Raw genomic sequence first — 24538 nt, forward strand, 5'->3', positions numbered from 1 at the left:
TAAAATTGGAAATTAATTCGATTTGGTCTAAAAACTCAAATTGAGGTATCTGAACACATACTCCGAAAGACACGGAGATATTTTCAGGAAATGTAGTTAAAATGATCAACACATTTTACTGACTTTTGCAAAAAGTGTAATTTCTCCTCTACAACTTTGCCAAAACACCAAAGTTAGATTTTGGTTGACACCCTGGAAGTTTGTCACCCTGTACGTAACAACTCTTCCGAAGGCACCATTTGGCTAGAACGCCAAAAAAGAAATTAACATTTTTTCCCCCCATTCCGAACACTGTGCAATAGTGTGTCCCAAAAATAAAAGTGATGTGGCGGACACCTTCGGGCTCATCCAGATTTCGATAGGCTTTTATCTCAGCATGTTTTCATACAACGAAAAAATCCCAAAATCGCGATTTGCGATTTACTGAAAAACGGCATGTTTTCATAGTACTATAAGATCGTATCGTATTTTGTTCTAAATGATTTTTTAGGACACACTATTGTGCAATGTGGACTGCTTTTTTCTCAATTTGCTATGAAAAGTGAATGTTTTATTGATGAAATAATAAACTTCAATAACATATCGACATTTTTTTTTACTTGGGTGAAACTTTGTTCATTCATATGTTTTTTGCATATTATCCGTTTTTCCATACAACTCTCCACTTCCTTGATGACGATTTTTGCCTTTCTTTCTAAAGAAAGGTATAGGTTTTACTTTATGGCTGGACATCATTTTCATCTTCGTAAATATGACGATTCGGCATGATTTTCAATCGGAAAAATCGCTAAAAAAACACACTGCATCGATTTTCGACGCTTCGTCGCCAAGTCGACAAGTTGTCAAGTTGAGCTTCGAATACTGGCGCGAGAATACTGGCGCATATATTTTGTGGCTCAAGATATACTCGTTTGTAGTTGCTTGTCTACCGATGTTGCCTACAACATGTAAGATATCGTAGCATTTCGGTATCTTTTGCTCTGTCCGTTTTTGCATAACTGTCCAATGTTTATGCAACAACTTTTGTGACTTAGGACATTCATCCGGCTACAAACAATTTGTTTCCCGTGTGCTCCTAAAATCGCCTTTAAGTATTAGGCTTCAGTTTGTTGTGATTTCGTAAGTTTATTTAACAGGGTTCATTGGATTCCAATAGGAGCTTTCTAAGCTTTTCATCGTTTATATAGTTTTCAAAGTTTTCAATGCTGGCGACGCCAATGGCTTTCTACCTAAGGTACTCGTGATTGAGTGTGTAGTGGTGCGGTTGTAAAAATAGCTATCTCTGAATCTGTCACTTTCGTATAAGCTGAATGACTAGTTTCCCTGCACCGTGCAGCATACGCGGTTCACTTGTACCTCGGGTTTTCTTTGCGCCTGCTTTGTTCGGTACGATGGTACGATGAACCATATTACCAACACACAAATGGGCTCGTACCAAAACTAGAAAACCAAAACCGCGGTGTGCGTCGTCACTGGCGCATGGGAAGCTTGCTATGCTCGCGTTTGTCATAAACGCTTGTTTGATTAAGAATTGGTACGATTAAAAATATTCTTTTGGTGAAAATTGCGATATTCATTTCTTTTGTAAAACATATCTTTTATAATACTTTGCTTCCATTATAAGACTTTCTTTTGTGCTGACGTTATAAATAAACAAAGTCGATGTTATGCATTGAAAGAAGTTCAACCATTGTTATATTCTTTACTAAGAAAGGCTCTATCTCACCCCAGGTGGGATTAAATCGGGTTTTCAGAAGACGTTTTTGTATGAAAAGATTTTTTTGCCATCTATGAATCGTTAATAACTACCCTTAAACCTTAACCGATTTGGTTCAAAATTGACACAGCTTCTTATTTTTACCTATAGAATCGAGCCAGGGGGTTTCCCTGATGACTATTTTTTTTTGTCTGCCTAATAGTGATGGTACAAAACCTTGTTTAGGAGATATAAATATTTGAGTAAATCACATTTTAATTAATATCGAGAACTTTGAAAACAAATATCGAACTTTTTTTTCTAGCCCAATTGAATTTCCAATCGAAAAGTGGTTAACATTTTTATGAAATGTACCGTTTTCAAATTATAGCTACAACTTTACTCGAACTTCTTGACACCCTGAAACAGTATTTTTGAAAAGCTGAGAAAATTGTCTTCGATGGAACTTAGAAAATCTGGCAATAATTTTCTGAGATACAGCCTCGAGCGAATTCGAATCGATGAAATTATTGGTATGGGTTTAAATGTTAAAAATTAAACTTTTGTAAAATTTTCTGACCATATCAACTAAATCAAGCTTTACATTTGATAAGGTCGACAAACGGATACTTTTTCTTATTTCATAGCTTAGACTTTGTTTAAATTTTTGGAAAACTTTTTATTCAAAATATCAGAAAAAGTTTAATTTTTTAAAAATTGAAAATCGAACAATAGTTTCCGAGTTATTGTCAGTTGAATATTAAAAATTACTTTGCATTACTGATGAATATTTTGTGTACTGTTTTAAGAATGACCTGCAAAATGGCTTGAAAAAATATTGAGATGTGCTATGCAGTCCAGACTCGATTATCCGAAGGCCTCGTAAAAATTTTACTTCGGATAATCGAATCACGAAAAAAAAATCGCTGCCCCATTTTTTATTGTCGAGCTTAAAAAAAATTTTGTTCGTGTTTAGATTATCCGATCCCATCCAAACCTTTGTATGATCGAGTCTGGACTGTTATGCTAATTGTATTCTTACATTTTTGCCTTCCTCACTGAGGTAAGGCTATAATCCTGCTCTAAAAATGAACTTCGTATAAAAACGTCGTAGACCCACCTTCATGTATACATATCGACTCAGAATCGAAAACTGAACAAATGTCTGTGTGTATGTGTGTGTGTATGTGTGTGTGTATGTGTGTGTGTATGTATGTATGTGACCAACAAACTAGCTCATGTTTCTCGGCACTGGCTGAACCGATTTGACCCGAACTTGTTGCATTCGACTTGGTTTAGGGTCCCATAGATCGAGTTTTATACAGATTGAAGATTCGATAAGTAGTTCAAAAGTTATGTATAAAAATATGTTTTCACATATATTTGGATCTCACTTAACTGTATGTAAACTATGTCCGGGTCCATCATCCGACCCATCGTTGGTTAGGTTATCAAAAGGCCTTTCCAACGAGTCCAAAACATTGAAGATCTGGCAACCCTGTCTCGAGATATGGCCACTTAAGTGATATTGATGTACTTTTTTGAAGCCGGATCTCACTTAAATGTATGTAAACTACGTCCGGGTCCATCATCCAACCCATCGTTGGTTAGAATATCAAAAGACCTTTCCAACGAGTCTAAAACATTGAAGATCTGGCAACCCTGTCTCGAGATATGGCCCCTTATGTGATATTGATTTACTTTTGTGAAGCCGGATCTCACTTAAATGTATGTAAACTATGTCCGGGTCCACCATCCAACTCAACGTTGGTTAGGTTATCAAAATACCTTTCCAACGAGTCTAAAACATTGAAGATCTGGCAACCCTGTCTCGAGATATGGCCCCTTAAGTGATATTGATGTACTTTTTTGAAGCCGGATCTCACTTAAATGTATGTAAACTATGTCCGGATCCACCATCCGACCTATTGTTGGTTAACTTATCAAAAGAACTTTCCAATGAGTCCAAAACATTGAAGATCTGGCAACCCTGTCTTGAGATATGGCCACTTAAGTGATATTCATGTACTTTTTTGAAGCCGGATCTCACTTAAATGTATGTAAACTATGTCCGGATCCACCATCCAACCCAACGTTGGTTAGGTTATCAAAATACCTTTTCAACGAGTCTAAAACATTGAAGATCTGGCAACTCTGTCTCGAGATATGGCCACTTAAGTGATATTGATGTACTTTTTTGAAGCCGGATCTCACTTAAATGTATGTAAACTATGTCCGGGTCCATCATCCGACCCATTGTTGGTTAGGTAACCAAAAGACCTTTCCAACGAATGCAAAACATCGAAGATCTGGCAACCCTGTCTCGAGACATGGCCACTTAAGTGATATCGATGTACTTTTTGGAAGCCGGATATAAAAAATAGATGAAACTTGTGTACAGCCATTGTTGTGAGGAAGGCTTCAACCACATAGGTGGATTAAGTTAGTTTTTATTTTTGCCTTCCTCACTGAGGTAAGGCTATAATCCTGCTCTAAAAATGAACTTCGTATAAAAACGTCGTAGACTTACCTTCATGTATACATATCGACTCAGAATCGAAAACTGAACAAATGTCTGTGTGTATGTGTGTGTGTATGTGTGTGTATGTATGTATGTGACCAACAAACTAGCTCATGTTTCTCGGCACTGGCTGAACCGATTTGACCCGAACTTGTTGCATTTGACTTGGTTTAGGGTCCCATAGATCGAGTTTTATACGGATTGAAGTTTCGATAAGTAGTTCAAAAGTTATGTATAAAAATGTGTTTTCACATATATTTGGATCTCACTTAACTGTATGTAAACTATGTCCGGATCCATCATCCGACCCATCGTTGGTTAGGTTATCAAAAAACCTTTCCAACGAGTCCAAAACATTGAAGATCTGGCAACCCTGTCTCGAGATATGGCCTCTTAAGTGATATTGATGTACTTTTTTGAAGCCGGATCTCACTTAAATGTATGTAAACTATGTCCGGATCCACCATCCGACCTATTGTTGATTAGCTTATCAAAAGACCTTTCCAACGAGTCCAAAACATTGAAAATCTGGCAACCCTGTCTCGAGATATGGCCTCTTAAGTGATATTGATGTACTTTTTTTAAGCCGGATCTCACTTAAATGTATGTAAACTATGTCCGGCATCACTATCCGACCCAACGTTGGTTAGGTTATCAAAAGACCTTTCCAATGAGCCCAAAACATTGAAGATCTGGCAACCCTGTCTCGAGATATGGCCACTTAAGTGACATTTATGTACTTTTCTGAAGCCGGATCTCACTTAAATGTATGTAAACTATGTCCGGATCCATCATCCGACCCATCGTTGATTAGATTATCAAAAGACCTTTCCAACAAGTCTAAAACATTGAAGATCTGGCAACCCTGTCTCGAGATATGGCCCCATAAGTGATATTGATGTACTTTTTTGAAGCCGGATCTCACTTAAATGTATGTAAACTATGTCCAGATCCACCATCCGACCCATTGTTGGTTAGGTTATCAAAATACCTTTCCAACGAGTCTAAAACATTGAAGATCTGGCAACCCTGTCTCGAGATATGGCCACTTAAGTGATATTGATATACTTTTTTGAAGTCGGATCTCACTTAAATGTATGTAAACTATGTCCAGATCCACCATCCGACCCATCGTTGGTTAGGTTATCAAAAAACCTTTCCAACGATCCCAAAACATTGAAGATCTGGCAACCCTGTCTCGAGATATGGCCAATTAAGTGATACCGATGTACTTTTTTGAAGCCGGATCTAAAGAATAGATGAAACTTGTGTACAGCCATTGTTGTGAGGAAGGCTCCAACCACATAGGTGGATTAAGTTAGTTTTTATGTAAAAAGTTACATTAATGGCCCAGAAGCTAGCCTGGAATTTTGAGCGCATTTGGATTATGCCAATATAATGCCCTTTTAAAATGTTAGTCTTGATAAAAAATGAAAGTATTTTTTTAAGGAGAGATCAGAAAAATTACGAATGTTTCATATTTTAACATTGCAAATCGGACCATTAGTTGCTGAAATATCGACATAAGAAAATTGTGGGTTGTTTGGGTGAGACTTAGAACACATCAATTTTCCTGTTTTTTTTTTTATTTTTGCATGGCAATATCTCAGAAACTATCGTATCAACAAAGTCCAAAAAAGCAAAATGTAGAAAATTTTCAAAGCTATTCAAAAATATATTTTTTTAAAGTGGGTAAACATGGGCACTAATTTTTAAAAATTAATAACTGTGACTATTTCCTAAAAATACTACATAAAAATGGCTTTAACTTGAAAATGCTGTACTTTATCAAAATTTCACTGGAGTACAGGAGTCGTCTCCCTGGGTCCTGCCTCGGTGGAGTCGCTGGTAGGCAGTTGGACTAACAAACCAAAGGTCGTCGGTTCGAATCCCGGGGTGGATGGAAGCTTAGGTGTAAAAAGAGGTTTGCAATTGCCTCAACAATCAAGCCTTCGAACACCTAGTTTCGAGTAGGAATCTCGCAATCGAGAACGCCAAGGCAATGCTGTAGAGCGAATAATTTGATTTTTTTTTGACTTTTTGATTGCAAATTTGCTTTTACATCGAAAAATGAAGTTGAAAAATTTTTGCGATCAATATTTAGAGTTTTTGAAAAATCAGTATTGATTGAAAAAAATCATAACTCGGTCAAGGATTTTTTGCCCTTTCTGGAAATTTTCGATATGTTGGCATTTGATGCCCATGAAACATATAAAAAAATAGTGTTTTTTTTTCTTTCTTACAAGAGCCCTTACAAACTGTGTACAAAGTACACGTATGCGACTGCCGGTAGGTTTTTTTTCAGTGTAATCCTTATCCATACCTACAACTTTGCCTAAGGTACCAAATCGATCAAAAAATTCCTTCAAAAGATACAGATTTTTGAATTTTCATGTATCATTTTTGTAAGGACAGCTGCCAAATTTGTATGAAAAATTATATGGACAAACTAATGATGCAAAATGGCTTCTTTTGGCATACCGAAGGCACCAAAAAAGTTTCAGCCGGATTAAAAAATACAAAAAAAATCTAATGACTGAAATCTCATAGAATTGTTCAACTTTAAAATTTCCGTTTAAGAATAATTAATTAAGAATTAAAATTTAAAAAAATGCAAAGTTAGAAATGTTCAGTAGACGTCCCATTGGACCAAAACCTGTTCGCAATATGTTCATGAATGATTGATGAAAGACCTGCTTGTGTTGCGATGCGCGTGCTTTTAGGTTAGATTTCCCTGAACGCAATTTTGAATTCGCTCTGTTAGTGTACGCTTTCGGATTATCCTATCTTTATTTTGCACTTCGGTGCAGTGAGGGTTTACTTACGGTTGCCGTTCGATTACAGTGCGTTTTCACAATCTCGGGGTTTCCGTACAGCTTCAGGAACAGTAGCGTTCCCTGGAGGAGGAAAATGTACAGGGCTTTTAGCATGATTGATTGTTATTACCACGTACAATTGTACGTGCGCTGCACTGCTCAGCGTGTTCAAACCGTGTTCGTTGTTTCGGATGATGATGGTTTGCTACGCTGCACTCAATTGCAGTAGTTTGGGATGCATTTTTTTGGGTGTACGCAGGAGAGAGAGATATGAAACACTTCACAGTTGGTTGTTTTATAGTTTTGTACTTGCACTTTTGTTATTTTGAACTGCTGAAATGGAATCGTTGAGAAGGATAGCTTATCATCCAATAAGCAAAATAGTTGCGAAAGATTTATTCAATCTAGTTTTAGTGCACTTTTAAACGAAATAAACCCGCTGCATTGCAGATGATTGGTATTGGCTTAATATTTCAACACGTTTCAAGTTGGGGTTTCCACGTGGATACACCCACTAAAACAGAAAGGAATAATGGGACAGAAGCCAGAGAGTTGTTCCGGATCCATAGATATCGCGATCCGACGCAATACACAATATTCATAAAATGTTTAGGGTGATCATAATAGCAATAAAATTATTTAAAAAAATATTCCTAAAGATTACTAAACAAATGAAACAGGCTCAAATCAAAATGTGTATTTTTCAGAAAACACATCACCCTAATATAATCCAGATGAGATTGAATGGCTTGATTATGAAATGTGTGGATTAATTGTAACGAGTGTCTGCGTGTATGATTGGGAATGTACGTCAGCGTTAGACCACCCCCTCGTGGATCGCATCGCAAGGGGGTTGAGGGTTATTTTTGGCTTGAATGGAGAGGTGGGAAGGAGGGGGAGCATCCGAATGCATCAGACCGATTGCAGTACAATTGATGATTGTGGAATTCGCACTCGTGATTACCGGGTGGATTACTGATTCTGTTGCTGTTATTTTTGACTGAAGTTTGATGGAGAGGGGTGTAAGTTGGGGGGAGGTTAGAGTTATTGTGTTGTCGGATTTCGATTTATTAATTAACATCAAGTCCATTCGGAGTTATCCGCGGTTGAGGATTTGTGGATTTGACACCGTGCCAGATGAATTGTTGGGATGTGTTGTGCCTGATCAGATAAATAGTGATGTGTTTTATTATAGTTCAAGCCCTGTTACATAAATAAAATTCGCAATACATCGTTGAAATTCACAAAATTTTAGATTTAATCATTAATTCAAATATAGAAAAAAATCTGACTTGATTACAAGTATTCTTGCATAAATAGACTCATTCATAAAATTTACTGCTCATAACCAAATTAACTTGGTTAATTACTTCACATTTTTTATTTATAATGCAAAATTATTTTTATTAAATAGAATGTTAGCTAATTTTAATTCAAACTTGTTACAAGAATTTTGAACTCCTATCTAGTTTTGAACATCAATAGTTGCAATTCAAAATCACCACATGAATGAGCAATCAGTTTGGAATCATCATAAAACATGCAAAGCCTTTCGAAACTAATTTTTAGAAAATCAAATTGAACCATTGCCGATCGGATCAGTTGCACCGGCCTCAACAAAGTGTCCATGATTCCCAGAAAAAAAAATACCACACTGACCAGCTGTGTTTTAATTACGGATTACCGGAGAATCTGGCCACCGGTCAGTTTTGTTGGCCTGAATTTGCGTGGTGGTGGTCTCGATGTGCGGTGTGAATTTGTTTACGGATTAACGAGTCCGGGCATAAATATTTCAATTATGACATTCGAAATGGCCAGCTTTTTCTGTGGGGGGAGGGGGAAGTGGATTTGTGAATCGAAACGAAAATTAGACACACTTAATCGGGGTGTTATCTCCGCAGAATCGCAATTGATTGGGGCGGGAGGTGGTTGGGACAATTTGGAGAGGCGATTAATGTGCATTGAAGTGAGCGATCGAAGAGTATTGATTGAGATTTCAATTAGAGATTTGCCACAGCTCAGTTGTTTGGATGAAAATTAGCGGTTGTCACTTTAAAATTGGTTATCAGCCCTCCTACTAATTTGTCATAAAGTCCAGACTCTATTATCCAAAACCTCAATTATCTAAAGTTTCTATTATCCAAAGTTTGAATGCTTGAATCACGAACCAAAAAATGTTTATTCTGTTTTTTTTTTTTTAATTTTCTTAGCCCGTTGCAAATATTTTTCAATATTTGTCCGAAAAATCAGGAGGCAAAAGAAATATTTAAAAAAAACTTCGAGATTTCAGTAAAAATAGAAGGTGAATCAACAGAAAACAACTAAAATGCATTTTTCTGCATTGATATTCATATTAAGCATGTTTGGACTGGATTAAAAATATTTTGAATTTTATAAAATTCCTATGCAAAGCGACGCAAAAATTTTTCTTGCTGATTTTTTCGGTACTTATCAAAACTTATTTTTGGAAACTAGGGAAATAAACCCATTTTAAGCCTAATAAGCGGTCTTGTTTGAATGATGTTGGATAATCTGGAGTGTTCCTTGAAATTCAGTAAAACCAAGTACACCAACGAGTTGAGCAACTTTTTGAGAACATTTCTGTTTATTTTCACTTTTATTAAAAGTTATGCTATTTCTTTTACAAGCATTTAAAAAAAATATTTCAAAAACGCATTCTAATCAGTCGTGTGCATTGGGTCACGCCCATTTTTGTATTTTCAGCTTAGTTCTTTTTTTCTTCCAACGCTCGTTTGGGTCTGCTTCGTGCTGCCAAAATTGATGAAATTTTGAGCGAACACTCACGAAAAGTAGCATTTATAGAGAAAGCTGGCAACACCACAAGCGCTGCTGGTGGTGTTGGTGGCCACCCTTTGTTCTTTATTTGCCTTCGCTTCTCGCTCGGTTTTCTTCAGCCTTCGATTGGAATGGATGGTCAAAATTGAAACGTCAAAAGACTTAGCGCGTTTGTTTTTTTGATGGCGCTTGCTAATTATTTACATGTTTCGGGATTATTTTTCAAGTGAGTGACTAAGTAACGGTCAAAAGAACATGTCGCCGGTAGTTGGAAGCAATTTTATATCTTAAGCGCTTTGAAATCGTTAGCGCAAGTGAAAGGATATTGATGGCGACTTTCGTTAAGCAGTTAACCTCTGATCTTGCGGTGGATGTGTGTGCCACCAAAATGATGAGAAATGGTCTCGCAAAATAGAAATTATGATCAGAAGTGCATTAAATTTGATTTTTAACCAGTAAGTGGCATACATTTGCGTGCTTACTCGAGGCGGTGCTGTTGCTGGTAAGTTTACAGCCTAAATAGTATTTTTGGAGCTTTAATCGAGCATCAAACTCTCCACATGACGAAGATAGGTGTTTGATTAGAAAGGGTATATTTCCCCTAATAATTGAAAAACTAATGGACAGTTGCATTATACATTTTGAAACACTTTTTTCACTCAATTTTAAACTTTTAATTTTTTTATTTGTTTTTTGTTTATTGTTTTTTGTTTTTTGTTTTTTGTTTTTTGTTTTTTGTTTTTTGTTTTTTGTTTTTTGTTTTTTGTTTTTTGTTTTTTGTTTTTGTTTTTTATTTTATCAATTTCTATATATTTCTTGAAGCTTAATAAGGTTTGCGTAATAAAATCCAAATATGACATTGAGATGCTTTAACCCCAAATACAGCCACCATAATGTATTTCAAACCTTAATCGAATTCCGTCCTCGTTCGAACCAAAATTAACACCTTTCGTTTTCGAGTTTGTCCCCTCTCTCCCAACCTCGATTCAGTATACCTTCCCAGTAATTGAATGCCATAAAATGCCAGTTCCCAATTTACTGGCCCCTCCAAACTTGAACCACATTGTTGGACACCATCCGCGTGCTGCAATCCAATAAAATCCTTATCGAGGACATATTTTTTCCTTCCACTGACAAATATACTTTCTCTATAAATGCTCCACTTCATTGCTCCAGCTACTGCCCCAAACGCCGGGGTGGTTTTCCTGAAATTCCTCTCCCGTTTCCCCACAACATTTCCTTTCTCGTTTATAAAAAAAAGACTGACCCACTTTCCTCCCATAGTTTTCCCATCTATTATTTTTCCAACTCGATCTCGTCGTGCGCTCCGTTTTCAGCTCGGTTGCAGTTTCCAGTTTTCCTCCCCGCAAAACACACACACACACACACACCCACTCACAAAACATCGACTGCCATCGAAATGACAATGGCCCCAAGAGAAATTAGAAACAATTTCATTTGGTGCCACTTTTCCGGGAGTGGAAGCATTGGGAAGAAAATCGAATCGAAAAACGGGCGGGAAAAGCCGATGTCAAGTACATTAACCAGCGATAAAACTGTAAAATAGTGCAAACAATAATGGCCAAACGATCAATGGGGGGGAGGGGATGGATGCTGCCCCGGTCGAGAAGATAGACGAATCGAGTTTTCACACTCAGGCTGCTCGGTGCTGGGCTCCCACGTGGGAGAAAAGTGGAAACTGTTTTTGTCATTCGCCGGGTGTCGCCTTCATTTCGGCGAATGTGGAGGGGGTAAATTTGGCCAAACTGATGAAGGCTCTGGGTGAACTGGGCATTGGCATTGGGCGTTGGGCTCGTTAAGTGGACATGATGGCGATTGGAAAGTTTTGGGAATTTTGGATAAAAGGGGAGAATAGTGCTGTGAATAATTTAGTTGTTTTGTAAAATAAGCATTTCCAAGTGAAGAAATTGATCATTTGGATTTATTTCGATATCTGAATAGTTCAAGCTAATAGTAGTTTATGCAACAAGTTGCAAAAAGTAGATTTTTTCAGCACGAGTCGTACATTTATCCAACGAGGGTTACCGAGTTGGATAAATACGATGTTACTTTTCGAAACAAGTGCTGAAAAGTTCAACTTTTCCGCACCCATTTCAGTGCTGAAAAGTAGAACTTTTCATCATTTATTTTGAAAAGTGGTGCTATTCTATTCTGTTACTTTTGGCACAGAAAAGTAGGCTATTTCGTCGTTCAAGAATGACAGGAAAAGTAAGTAGTTTCACGACGGAATTGCAAAAATTAAATTTTTAAGACAAATTTGGTTGATAAAAAGTTGGTGGTTTATCAAAGATTAATTCTCATAAAATAAATTAATTCTCATAAACTAGTTAAAAAAATCTCCAAGGAGACTTTCATAAATAAGATTATAAAAAATGTACTCATTTCACGACAATTTAACAGTACTTTGAAAAAGGATCAAAATAAACGTAAAAATGTGACTATGGGTGACTATGGGTCAAAAAACGATACACCTCTCGTAATTTCTTAATAACAAAAACAATTTAAATAACATCGAGAATCTTTCAACGTAGATTTGTTCTTAGATAGTTTATTAACATTTTCCCAAAATATGGTGGGTTTTGATGAACACTACTTTAAATGCCAATAGTTTGAAAATTGACCCAATTTCACCCCTTAGAGGGGGTGACATTGGGTCAAATGAAACTAAAATGATTCTCAAATACAACGATATGGTAAAAACAAGTCATCCAACAGTGTTTCTTGTTCGAGAGAATCGTATTGACACGCTACAATGTTTGAAGTGGAGATTTTCAAACATTTGGGAAGTTTTCGAGCAATTCCAACAAAAATATTAGAAAAATGATTTTTCAAGAGGTCATTTTTGGCCAAAAAGGACCTCAACTTTAGACAGCTGCTAAAATAACAGGATTTGTTCTAGGAACGAGATTTTTTCAGCGAAGTCATCTTAAGATGTCCCCTACACAACCCTTTAAACAGAATTCAGTTTCATTGAGAAGAACCTGAGAAATGGTAAAATCCGTAAAAATTCACTTTGACCCAATCTCACCCCTCAGACCCAATGTCACCCCCACTGACGGTACCTTGAAAAAGGCTCAAAATAAACGTAAAAATGTGTTTTTTTTTGCATAATCATGGACAAAAAAGTTGTTTGAAAATTTAGCAGCAGTTCAGGATACAAAATAAAACCCCCTAAAACATTTTTAAGAATTCAGTCAAATCAGTCGAACAAGTGTCATAAAATTTTATTATTTTCTTAAATTTCAGCAATAGGTCAATTACATTATTGCAAAAAAGTGTAGGCAAAGCTTCAATAATAGCAGTTTTTTTAACGTTTATATGGCAAAATATTTAGTAAATTTGATTCCAACAAATATTAAACCAATTTCCCAATTCCACTTGCCCATCTCTCAACCTCTTAGATTTAGAGTTCAATTGATAAGTTGAATTGGATGAATAAAAAACTGAGCACTTTTTATGTTTAATTCCACAAAATCAAAAAAAAAAAAGTAAAGATGTATAAAAAAATTGGAATATTCAAAAATCTAATTGTTTTACATCCCAAAATCTAACTTTTTTTTAACTTTTTTTTTCAAAGTGTGTAAATTACTGAAACTATCTTTATTGTTTCTTATGTTTTAATTTTAGCATAATTTTAACATTTCTTATGAAAAATATTATTAAATGCTTGAAACAGTATGATTTTTTTAAATGTGTAATTTTTCATTCGATTTTTGGCGAGTTTATGACAACGATTTGACAAAACAAAGTCTTAAGAAGATACAAAGTAATGTCTTGACGATTTTAAAATGTAGTATTATTTTAAGCATAAAGCTATTTGATTTTAGAGATTTAGAAAAAAAGAAAGCGAAAATAACGAACGAAGTATTGAAATCAGTTTTTTAGATAAATAAACTAAAATAAAATACTTTTCTCTAAAAGTAGGTCTCATATAAAAGTTGAATCCATTTTGAAAATAAAGCGTGAATTTTCAAATGTACACCAAAACTTACTTTACTTTACAACTTGGGAGAATCGGAATAAGTTATTGTCAAGTTGAAAATGAAACCATCTATCACTAAATTTTTAAACATTATGTGATCTTGAAAAAAACGGTCCTTTTTTGTATCGTAGCCCTGATAAGTTTCAATTAACTTTTATTCAATAGAATTTTTAGGACGTTCTGGACTAAAATTTGATTATGATAATTTTTTGCAACATATTCGTGAAGATGCATTCAAATTGAATATTTTGGAGGCTTTAAATAAGGTTCAAAAAGCTTCTCGTATTGACATTTTATTTTTTCGATAGTCATAATGCATACTAATAAAACGATATTGCTGTAAATTGATGTTAAACATCTAAGAGCGAGTCCACAAGCAAAGCATACCCATCTCGCATCGACCTCACCAATCTGCGTGAAATTTTCAGGGATTGTTTGTGCATATAAATCTAGCATCTGGCCAAAATATGAGCACGCTAGGTCATCGGGAAGTGGGGCAAGTCAGGACAGAAAGTTTTAGGGTTTAAAAACGTCAAAAATATTAAAAAGGCTGTAACTTGGGCAAACCTTAATTAATTTTCAAAATTCAAAATGCATCGGAAAGGGCATAAAAAATCCAACAAAATGAGGGAATGTGTCAAAGCTAGTCAAAGCGCCGGAATGTGTCAAAGCTATTTCTATACAATTCCTTTCTAAAAGTGCATTACAAAAAGGATGCTTATTAACGTTCAGCTTATTCTGTTACATTTTCGATAAAAATATATTTTCTGAAGAAATACAAGAAACAATTCTTAAAATTGACACCCTTTATTCATAATGTAAGATTTCTTTCAACTTTTTCCATATTTTTCGTTTCGTACAACTAGCAACGAGTTTTAGCAATGTTTTTTTGTTAGATTTGTCTGAAAATATGATATTTTTTGTTTTATTAGACAACACACAAATCGCACTTTACCAAACTTTTCCTCACTTTTCACTTGCCAACACATTTTCAACCCTCTCTCAGGTTCCATTCTAGCAAATTGCAAAATGACACCATCTGTATTCACAGTGCGGCGCAACGTTTCAACAACACTTTTTTCTACACTTTCTCTCTCTTACTGGCCCCTGTTGCAAAAACTTTCCAGACGCAACGGGCGTTAATTTCACCGTGGGAATTTTTTCTTCCAACTTTCCCGCTAGAACATTTTCCTTTTTTCCCCCTCCAACAGTCGCTCAGCGGGTCATCGAGACAAAAACAAGGCCATTTCTAGGGGGCCAACTCTAGCTCACTGGGTTCACACGTTTTGAGGGGTTAGAACATTTTGTTTGTGACAAACTTGAAAAATTGGACAAAACCTTGAAATCTGATTTAATTATCTCTTCCTTAAAACTTTTTCAAATACTCGCGGGCGCGCTCAAATTCACAAAACTTTAAACGTCTTCAACGCAGCAAACCCGTTTTAAGACTAAACACCCCAACTGGTGATCTTGTTGTCCTGTGGCGGTTGGACGTTAGACATGACGCGACTGTCAGTCGCTGTCGGATTTACTGATTGACTCATTTGAGCGCTAACTAGCCCTACGGAGAAAGGAAGATGAGGAGTTGGTGCAGCTCTGGAAATTGAGAGTGAGAGCGCAGCTTACGCATGTCCGACTTAATTGTTGCTGGACCAACAGAATCAACCGTGCACTGTGCACTTGAAGAAGTGGGCAGGGCCCACATTAGGGGTTAAGGGGGAAATTGGACAATGTTTTGCTTAAATAGATTTTTCAAAGGTTTTATTATGAAATCCCTTAATGTATCCATCGTATTTTCTATAGTCAAAGGTAAAGATAATTTTAAAAACGACTTCTGAACAAACTGATCTTCTAGCCATGAATGGTTTATCAGGCCAATAGAAGTTAACAGTTAAAATAATAAAAAAAACACTCAATAACATCTCAACAAGACTTCTTCTTTTTTAAAACTCCTTCAATCCAACCCTGACCTCTCAGCTAGGCATGTCCACCAGATTGGGGAGCCGCTACCACCCTTTACCATAAGTGACCACACTTTGGAGGGTTTTATTTGCCATGAAGCACTCGCCCTCACTAACTACTCAACCATACGGAAAGCATCATAATATTTAATGCACACACCCAAACAGTACCGCATTCATTGCTCTGTTGCTTCATAACGCGTAATTCGGAAGTAACATTTTGAAGGGAAATAAGATTTTTTTTTATTTAGGGAAGTTTATGGTTTTAATTAAACAAATTAATTATTGAATTGAAATTCACATCAGATAAGTTAACATTTTCACTTAACTACCAATAAAAAAAGTTAAGTGCCACTTTGTAAAATTAATCCCGCCTTTTTCTTCTCGCCCCATCAGCATCACCGAATGCATTGCATTGCTTTGACTGGGATGCACCAGCAGCATATGTTTGATGGCGATGGCGACGACGACATTTGTTTATTTATGCGCGTGCTCGTGGACCAACGATTAACACACAGCAAACAGCAATTTCGTTCAGCCAAACGAACCCAGCGCGCGTTCAAATAAATTGTGGAATTACATGTAGCGTTAAATTGAAGCACTACTGGCCACTGGAATGCTGCCGTAGTGGAAGGCTTTTGTGATACTTTTTTTTTGTGGAACATTTATTATGAGTAATGTTTGAAGGAAATACAGGAGAGCATTAAAAATGAGCTCAAAAATGTTTAACCCTCTAACTGCCAAAACTTTTTTCCGCGGGTTCAGGAGGGCATTTAGAGCAATTTTTGTGCTACGAAAACTTAACTTCTAGTTTTATGTTTTTTGTTTACTTTTAGTATTTTAATTTGCATTTATCTTTTGCCTTCCTCACGTTACTGAGGAAAGGCTATAACATCACTCGAAAAACGAACTTCTCAATTAGACTCACCTTCATGTATACCTATCGACTCAGAATCACTCGATTATCTCGACATTGGCTGAACTTGTCCGTTTTAGCGTCAATTTATCCGTCTTGGGGTCTCATAAGTCGCTATAAAATATTATGCAGTAAAGTTAAGTACTTCAAAAGGTATGCTAAAAACAAATTTAGCAAGAGACTGGAAGATAGTAAAACGGGTGGTTTTGTAAGAAAACCCGCCATGCTATACATTTTCAGAAAGGAATTTAACAAAACTTTCCAACACGTCCAAGACATTGAAGTTCTGACATTCCTATCGAAAGTTATGAGCACTTAAGTGTTATTTTTACGCGAGTTACGCAACGTCAAATGATGAGGGTTTTTGTAATTTTGAGTGAGCTCTGAGCTGTTTTGTTGTTGAGTCGTGATGAGACGGAGAAGGCTTCCTGAAGAGGTGTTCAACTAGTTGGTCCAATTTTAGTTTAGCTACACCCTTCGCTACCAAAGGAAAAAGTGTCGGTATCAGTAAAGTATCGGTGTTTTGGAAATTGATTCTCAGTGAAAACATCACCCAATACTTGTGAGTTTGTCGTGCAACACAGCAAACGTTGCAAGTTGATCGGTCGTTTAGGCAGCGATGGTCTCCGGAGAAGAGATTTTCAAAGGAAGATGACAACTGTTTCGCAATAAATGGAAAAGAGTGAGAAAAGTGAACTAGTGATCAAAGTGTGTAGGTGTTACACTGATTGCCCGGTGTTGCAATCGTCACTTCATCTATTTGAGTCTCCCTCTCTTGAGACTCGACTCGACTCAAATTGGAAGAGCAGCAACTTTAAGGATCTCGGTGAGGACTTTCCAATTACATGAAATTTTATTATTTATTATATTTGCATTATGTATTATTAAATAACAGCACACTAGACACACCCTAGATTAGATTAGACAAAAAATAAACATGCTGATTAATCCCATTACACAAAAAAAATTAAATTCTAACTAGTTAAATGCTTTTGAATCGGTCGTTTTAATTTAAGTTCTAACTCTCACATTTAAATAAAACAGATGAATAAATAAATATTTGATGCTCCCTCCGCATCGCTGTAAGAGTTTTAATTCAAGATTCTAATTATGCGTTAAATCATCTTTAGCCTCGAATTTCGCTTAAACACATAATAATTTATAGAAAAATATATAAACTTCGCTTTACTCTTACAGTCGATAGCTTGAGTTTAACAGCAGACATGTTAAAACTGTGTTTAATCAGCATTGTTTTACCTGAGGAAGTTTAGTAATACTACAGACAATTTAATCATGCACGGCTTCGTCGCGTTGTATCTGCCGTGACTTTAAATCGAATATATATAAATCATGCATCTTTTATACTGTACAATCATCTGTATAAGTTTAATAACCAAAAAACTAAATTTACTTGACTCGCCCGCAATACCTTTCGGGGTATATCCTAGGGTTCTACCTCTCCTACTAACATTGAGTCCAAAACCTCCCTACAAACATCTATACCACTAAGGTGACGTAGGGTCCCTGCGCACTTTAGATAGGTGTTTACTAACATTCCTTCATTTCCCCGAGGATAGCTTGGACCCGGCGTGGACCCCTTATGCCCTGGGCTGTATTACACACTCATCAAAAGATGAAGACATGGTATCTCCCGTGTTGGATTATTGTTCCGGATGAGGGTCTAACACAACCATACCAAACAGTGGGATAAGCGTTGTGGAGCCTTCCGGTGGTGGGGCGTCCTCCAAATGCTAATGCTAATGCTAATGCTTAAGTGTTATTTTTACGCTTTTTGGAGGCCGGATCTTAGATATGTTGATGAAAACCTTGTCCGGATAGGTTTTCAAAAGACTTTTCCAATGCGTCCAACACATTGAAGTTCTGACATCCCTGTCAAAAGTTATAAGCACTTATGTGTTATTTATGTACTTTTTGGAGGCCGGATATCACAGCTAAAAACGTAGTAATTCAGCTGAGTGTAAAAGGCCTGGGTGTAAAATAAATATTGCATTATTTTATGCAATTTTATGTGATTTTACACCAAGAAACATGTAGCCCATCAGTATGGGAAACCTACTTGACCGAAATGTCAAGCTCATATATGCGTTTATCCTTAATGCTTTTCACTGGTCTGATGGCCGAGTGGGCTAAGGCGCCAGTCCGTACTGTTGGTACTGGGTTTGAATCCCGTCGGATGCAATTTTTTTTGTGTTTGCAAAAATTGTCCATGCAGTGTGTAATATTAAGTGTTTATTTTGACGAAGGTGATGTGCATGCTTTGGCATGCGATTTTACCATCGGGTTTTTTGCTGTGATCAGATCAAGCATGAGAATTTAATTGAAGATCTGACTACCCTATCATAAGTTGTAAGTACATAAGTGACCTGCAATATGAAGATCTGACTACCCAATCTAGTGGTATGAATAAATTAATAAATTGATAAAACACTGAAAAACACCACCATTTTGTGTCACCATTTAAATGTGAGGAAGGTGCCAACCACCTAAGGGTGGATTAAGTAAAGTTTTTAGTTTATGTTTGTTTTCGGTAGTATTTGGCCTATTCTACCACCTCCTATCATTACATGTTGGCTATTTATTTTTTTCATGTTTTTATAGTCACTTTTTCAATTTTTTGCTTGTTTTTCACATTTTCTGCTATAAAATGGCACCATTATCATTTAAATTATAAAAAAAAAATGCGTATATGCATAGTCTGGGACACTACAAAAATTATTGCATACTTCTTTTTACTTGAAATTTTTGAAATGTTAGTAAAAACACAGCCAAAGTTGACCCCAAAAATTGACATTTTGAAAAACAATGGCAAAGTCACATAAAGCAAGTAAAACTTTCAACCCATAAATTTTCTAAAATTTTGAGAGTTCTTCTTTCCAATGCTTTTTCAAGATCAAAAATTAGTTGAAAATTGTTTTTTTTTTTTTTAAATTGAAGTCCGTCTAAAAGTGGGGTTGCGTTATAAAGGGTTAAATTTAAATTTGTCGTTTTTGTCGTTTTTTGTCTTTTTGTCTTTTTGTCTTTTTGTCTTTTTGTCTTTTTGTCTTTTTGTCTTTTTGTCTTTTTGTCTTTTTGTCTTTTTGTCTTTTTTGTCTTTTTGTCTTTTTGTCTTTTTGTCTTTTTGTCTTTTTGTCTTTTTGTCTTTTTGTCTTTTTGTCTTTTTGTCTTTTTGTCTTTTTGTCTTTTTGTCTTTTTGTCTTTTTGTCTTTTTGTCTTTTTGTCTTTTTGTCTTTTTGTCTTTTTGTCTTTTTGTCTTTTTGTCTTTTTGTCTTTTGTCTTTTTGTCTTTTTGTCTTTTTGTCTTTTTGTCTTTTTGTCTTTTTGTCTTTGTCTTTTTGTCTTTTTGTCTTTTTGTCTTTTTGTCTTTTTGTCTTTTGTCTTTTTGTCTTTTTGTCTTTTGTCTTTTTGTCTTTTTGTCTTTTTGTCTTTTTGTCTTTTTGTCTTTTTGTCTTTTTGTCTTTTTGTCTTTTTGTCTTTTTGTCTTTTTGTCTTTTTGTCTTTTTGTCTTTTTGTCTTTTTGTCTTTTTGTCTTTTTGTCTTTTTGTCTTTTTGTCTTTTTGTCTTTTTGTCTTTTTGTCTTTTTGTCTTTTTGTCTTTTTGTCTTTTTGTCTTTTTGTCTTTTTGTCTTTTTGTCTTTTTGTCTTTTTGTCTTTTTGTCTTTTTGTCTTTTTGTCTTTTTGTCTTTTTGTCTTTTTGTCTTTTGTCTTTTTGTCTTTTTGTCTTTTTGTCTTTTTGTCTTTTTGTCTTTTTGTCTTTTTGTCTTTTTGTCTTTTTGTCTTTTTGTCTTTTTGTCTTTTTGTCTTTTTGTCTTTTTGTCTTTTTGTCTTTTTGTCTTTTTGTCTTTTTGTCTTTTTGTCTTTTTGTCTTTTTGTCTTTTTGTCTTTTTGTCTTTTTGTCTTTTTGTCTTTTTGTCTTTTTGTCTTTTTGTCTTTTTGTCTTTTTGTCTTTTTGTCTTTTTGTCTTTTTGTCTTTTTGTCTTTTTGTCTTTTTGTCTTTTTGTCTTTTTGTCTTTTTGTCTTTTTGTCTTTTTGTCTTTTTGTCTTTTTGTCTTTTTGTCTTTTTGTCTTTTTGTCTTTTTGTCTTTTTGTCTTTTTGTCTTTTTGTCTTTTTGTCTTTTTGTCTTTTTGTCTTTTTGTCTTTTTGTCTTTTTGTCTTTTTGTCTTTTTGTCTTTTTGTCTTTTTGTCTTTTTGTCTTTTTGTCTTTTTGTCTTTTTGTCTTTTTGTCTTTTTGTCTTTTTGTCTTTTTGTCTTTTTGTCTTTTTGTCTTTTTGTCTTTTTGTCTTTTTGTCTTTTTGTCTTTTTGTCTTTTTGTCTTTTTGTCTTTTTGTCTTTTTGTCTTTTTGTCTTTTTGTCTTTTTGTCTTTTTGTCTTTTTGTCTTTTTGTCTTTTTGTCTTTTTGTCTTTTTGTCTTTTTGTCTTTTTGTCTTTTTGTCTTTTTGTCTTTTTGTCTTTTTGTCTTTTTGTCTTTTTGTCTTTTTGTCTTTTTGTCTTTTTGTCTTTTTGTCTTTTTGTCTTTTTGTCTTTTTGTCTTTTTGTTTTTTTTTGTTTTTTTTTGTTTTTTTTTGTCTTTTTGTTTATCTTTTTTATTTCGGACTGCTTTTTGTAAATTTGCTGAAATTGTCTGGTAATTTCTGATTCCCTCCAGCCTACGGTGAAAAACAAATTATGAAGCAAGTATGTGCAACTAATTCCGTTGGAACTTGGACTATAACAAGGTCAAAAGCACATCTCCCGCACAACTCTTTTGCGCTCATTTCCATTTCATGCTCGTATACCTGGGAGATTTCACGTGCTGTCTAGCGTCTTTTTTTGTCCATTTTTTTTTCGAGCATTTCGTTTCAGCAAATATGTTGAAGTTGTGTGTACGCTAAAACAGAGCAACACACCGGTAAATAAAAAACGAAGCATCCGAGTGCCACTAACTATTCCACTCCGGAATGTGCTGCTGCCCTGCTTATCATCCTCCGTTGGAATGGTCCTTCCGGGAAGTGTACTCCACTCTGACATTGGCGAAGAATTCGTGCACACATCGTACCATCTTTTTGGGTCACATTCTCCTCCGGGAGCCCCGCACCAGTCAGAGGTGGAACTTTTCGAAAGTTTTGCAGCAAAACTTTGACGGAGACAAAATATTCCAGACAATCAGTCCCAGGGGAGTATCTAGCTACTTGGAACTATTACTGATTGGCAGCAATTGCCAATAAATTTCTCGAACTGTGCATTCTCCAGCCAATTAAACTGCAGGAGAGTAATGAAGGAATGTAACTCAACCTGGGTATCACTATCAAATTGGGTCCTTTGAGGCGGTAAAATCTCAACAAGCAAGCTCCGAGTTCCGTTTCCAATCGAAGGGCAAATAAATTTTTACGAGAATCACAATGACAGTAAATCTCTGCCCCATTTGAGACAGTCCCCTAACAACGCCAATGTCATGAGCAAGTTGTTCTAGTTGTCCGGAAAACTATGCTCGAGCACTACAAAGTGGCTCTTCCTGCGAGGCACATCATAAACCAACCTAGTTTGTCAGGATCTGTTTTGATGGTGCCAAGTGGGCCATTTCTGTCAAAGAGTTTATAAAAACGAGAATATGTGAGAGAACCGCTTTGGAAATTTCAGCAATAAAAAATAATTTTGAAGAAATTTTATTTTTCCCAAAAAATCTTTCTAACGGAACACCGCTTCCCGCTTTCGAGACCTGGTCCATTTCAAACAAGATAAATTTCACCTAAATGATTGTTATTGTAGCATTGTTATGTTCCAAGTCCCAAGGACGGACAAGCTGCTGCAGAATCGACCACCTTTGCCAGCATCACCGCCCGAGAAGTGGTGCCAACTTTAATAACGACATTGCAGTATCATCGCAGATGACGACGAGCATGGCTATAGGTTGTGTAATGAATATTTAACATACTGGAAAGGAGCTGGGTTTTGAGAGCTTGGGTTGTGCGCGTTATGTTTGTTGGAAGTGGTTCAATATGGACGGAAGGTGCCAGTCTTTTCTAAGGAAATTGTTATGTGGATTGACGTTTCTCACTTTCATAAATTTAGTGTTGCCAGAACACTATAAGTCTGCTAAAAGAAATAAAATCCATGTGTTTTTGTTGATCCTTTCTTTTAACATGACTTCAATTTTATTTTATAAACATTAAATGTTAAAGAATATCTCTACAGCAGTCCTACCAGGCCACATTCCAAAGCTGCAAATTGAGCAGAAAATCTTTGCTTCCACTCCCCGCCGGTGAGAGGACACTCCGAAAAGTGTGCCACGTGATTGCACTCTATTCAGCAAATCGATTTCACACTAACCTTACCCCATGACCCGCTCTCCCTAGAAAGTTCACTGGAACATTTTCCAATTTTCCTTAAAAAAAATAGATAAAGCCAGTAAAGTTTGGCACCGATTCCCATCGTCATCGTCATTGTCGGCCTCGAGGAGACATTCTGCGCGTGGGAGCAAGTGCAGCCACTCGTTTTGAGACGGCAGACGATGATGCTCTCCAAGGACATCGTCGGATGGTGCCTGCCCACACCCCCCGAGAGAAGAGAAAGCAACATGAAAAACATAACGTGCATGCTCGGCAGTTTCCAGTGCTTTTCTTGAAATATTTATGAATAATGCTCCCGAAGCACAATGGTGGCAGGTCACTTCTTTGCGGGAGTGAGGACCAGTCGACTGGTCACTGCTACTGGGAACACTGTTATCGGTCAACTCGAAAGGACTTTTTCGATTACGAGATTCGGTTGGCGCGAGACTTTAAGAAGGATATCACAATTACACATGGCAAAATAATATTAAAATTGCAATTAAAGATTTTTCCACTGCCGAAATTTGTAAGTTCTCAGTTGGTTGGTTGGTTGTTTGGGCAGCATGCCAATAAAAAATCATTAAAATTTCACTGCAAATTTTCGGTACCGTAAAACGGGGTGACTTTGATAGGTTTAGGATAGGATAGGATATGTGAAGCTTTGTCCTATGGGGTAACCACTATTTTCCCATGGCACACAACATTTTTGGACATGTTTTTTAGAACGTTCAAATTTGACGAAAGTAGAAAACTTTCATGATAGAAAAAAAGGAAATAAAAGGACGTTACCTTCCTTGAAAACGCTCAAGATTATGTCCAATTGTAAAGTTACCGTCATCGGGGTGACATTGGGTCTGGGGGTGAGATTGGGTCATACAAATTTCAGCAGTTTTCTATGACCCTCAGACCCATTGTCACCCCTGATGACGGTAATATTTTAAAAGCCATAACATCCTTTTTGTGAACCGAGCCTCAACAAAATTTTTGCTTGAGATTCCAACGCATAATGATTCTGAGTGATTACAGTCTCATTGAAATTTTATTGAAAGTGGAGAAATAATTGTTGGAATATTATTTCACAACGGGTTTTCATTAGTTGCACCTAATTTTAAAAAAAGTCACCATTTTCAAATAAATTTTTAATGACATTTCAATGAAAACACAAGTTCATTTAACTTTATTCCGTTTTCGAAAACATAAACCAATAAAATAAAAAAACTTTTGTATCAATTTCATTTCTGTTATAGTTAATAAAATTGTTAAAAAATAGCTGAAATTTCAAAAAAAGTTCATTGTGTTATTTAGTCTTATAAGTTCAAATAAATACATTTCATTTTTTTTTAAATATACCAATTTCCACATTTGGCCCACAATCCAAAAACATTAAGCACCCCTGTTCTAAAGTGACGAAACAATCTACTTTTTGTCACTCAAAATATGAGTGTACTGGAAAATTCATAATAGCAATCTTTTGTGGTTTGAAAAGAACAACTTTATGCTTTTAGTT

At 35.8% G+C, this 24538-nt stretch overlaps 1 protein-coding gene across 13 annotated transcripts in view; it reads right to left on the minus strand.

The window, feature by feature from the left end:
• The window catches only part of LOC6053082 (collagen alpha-1(XVIII) chain), a 590709-nt gene that overhangs the window by 172764 nt on the left and 393407 nt on the right, over window positions 1-24538 (minus strand). For 12 of the 13 annotated variants that reach the window (XM_038260484.1, XM_038260490.1, XM_038260480.1 and 9 more), the window contains exon 6: window positions 7043-7114. The exons of the other annotated variant lie outside the window; for it this stretch is intronic. In XM_038260484.1, coding sequence (XP_038116412.1) covers window positions 7043-7114 — 72 coding nt within the window. The remainder of the gene's footprint in view (window positions 1-7042; window positions 7115-24538) is intronic. 13 annotated transcript variants of the gene reach the window in all.

Source organism: Culex quinquefasciatus, chromosome 3 (genome assembly GCF_015732765.1).
Source record: "Culex quinquefasciatus strain JHB chromosome 3, VPISU_Cqui_1.0_pri_paternal, whole genome shotgun sequence".
In the NCBI taxonomy this organism is placed as follows: domain Eukaryota; kingdom Metazoa; phylum Arthropoda; class Insecta; order Diptera; family Culicidae; genus Culex; species Culex quinquefasciatus.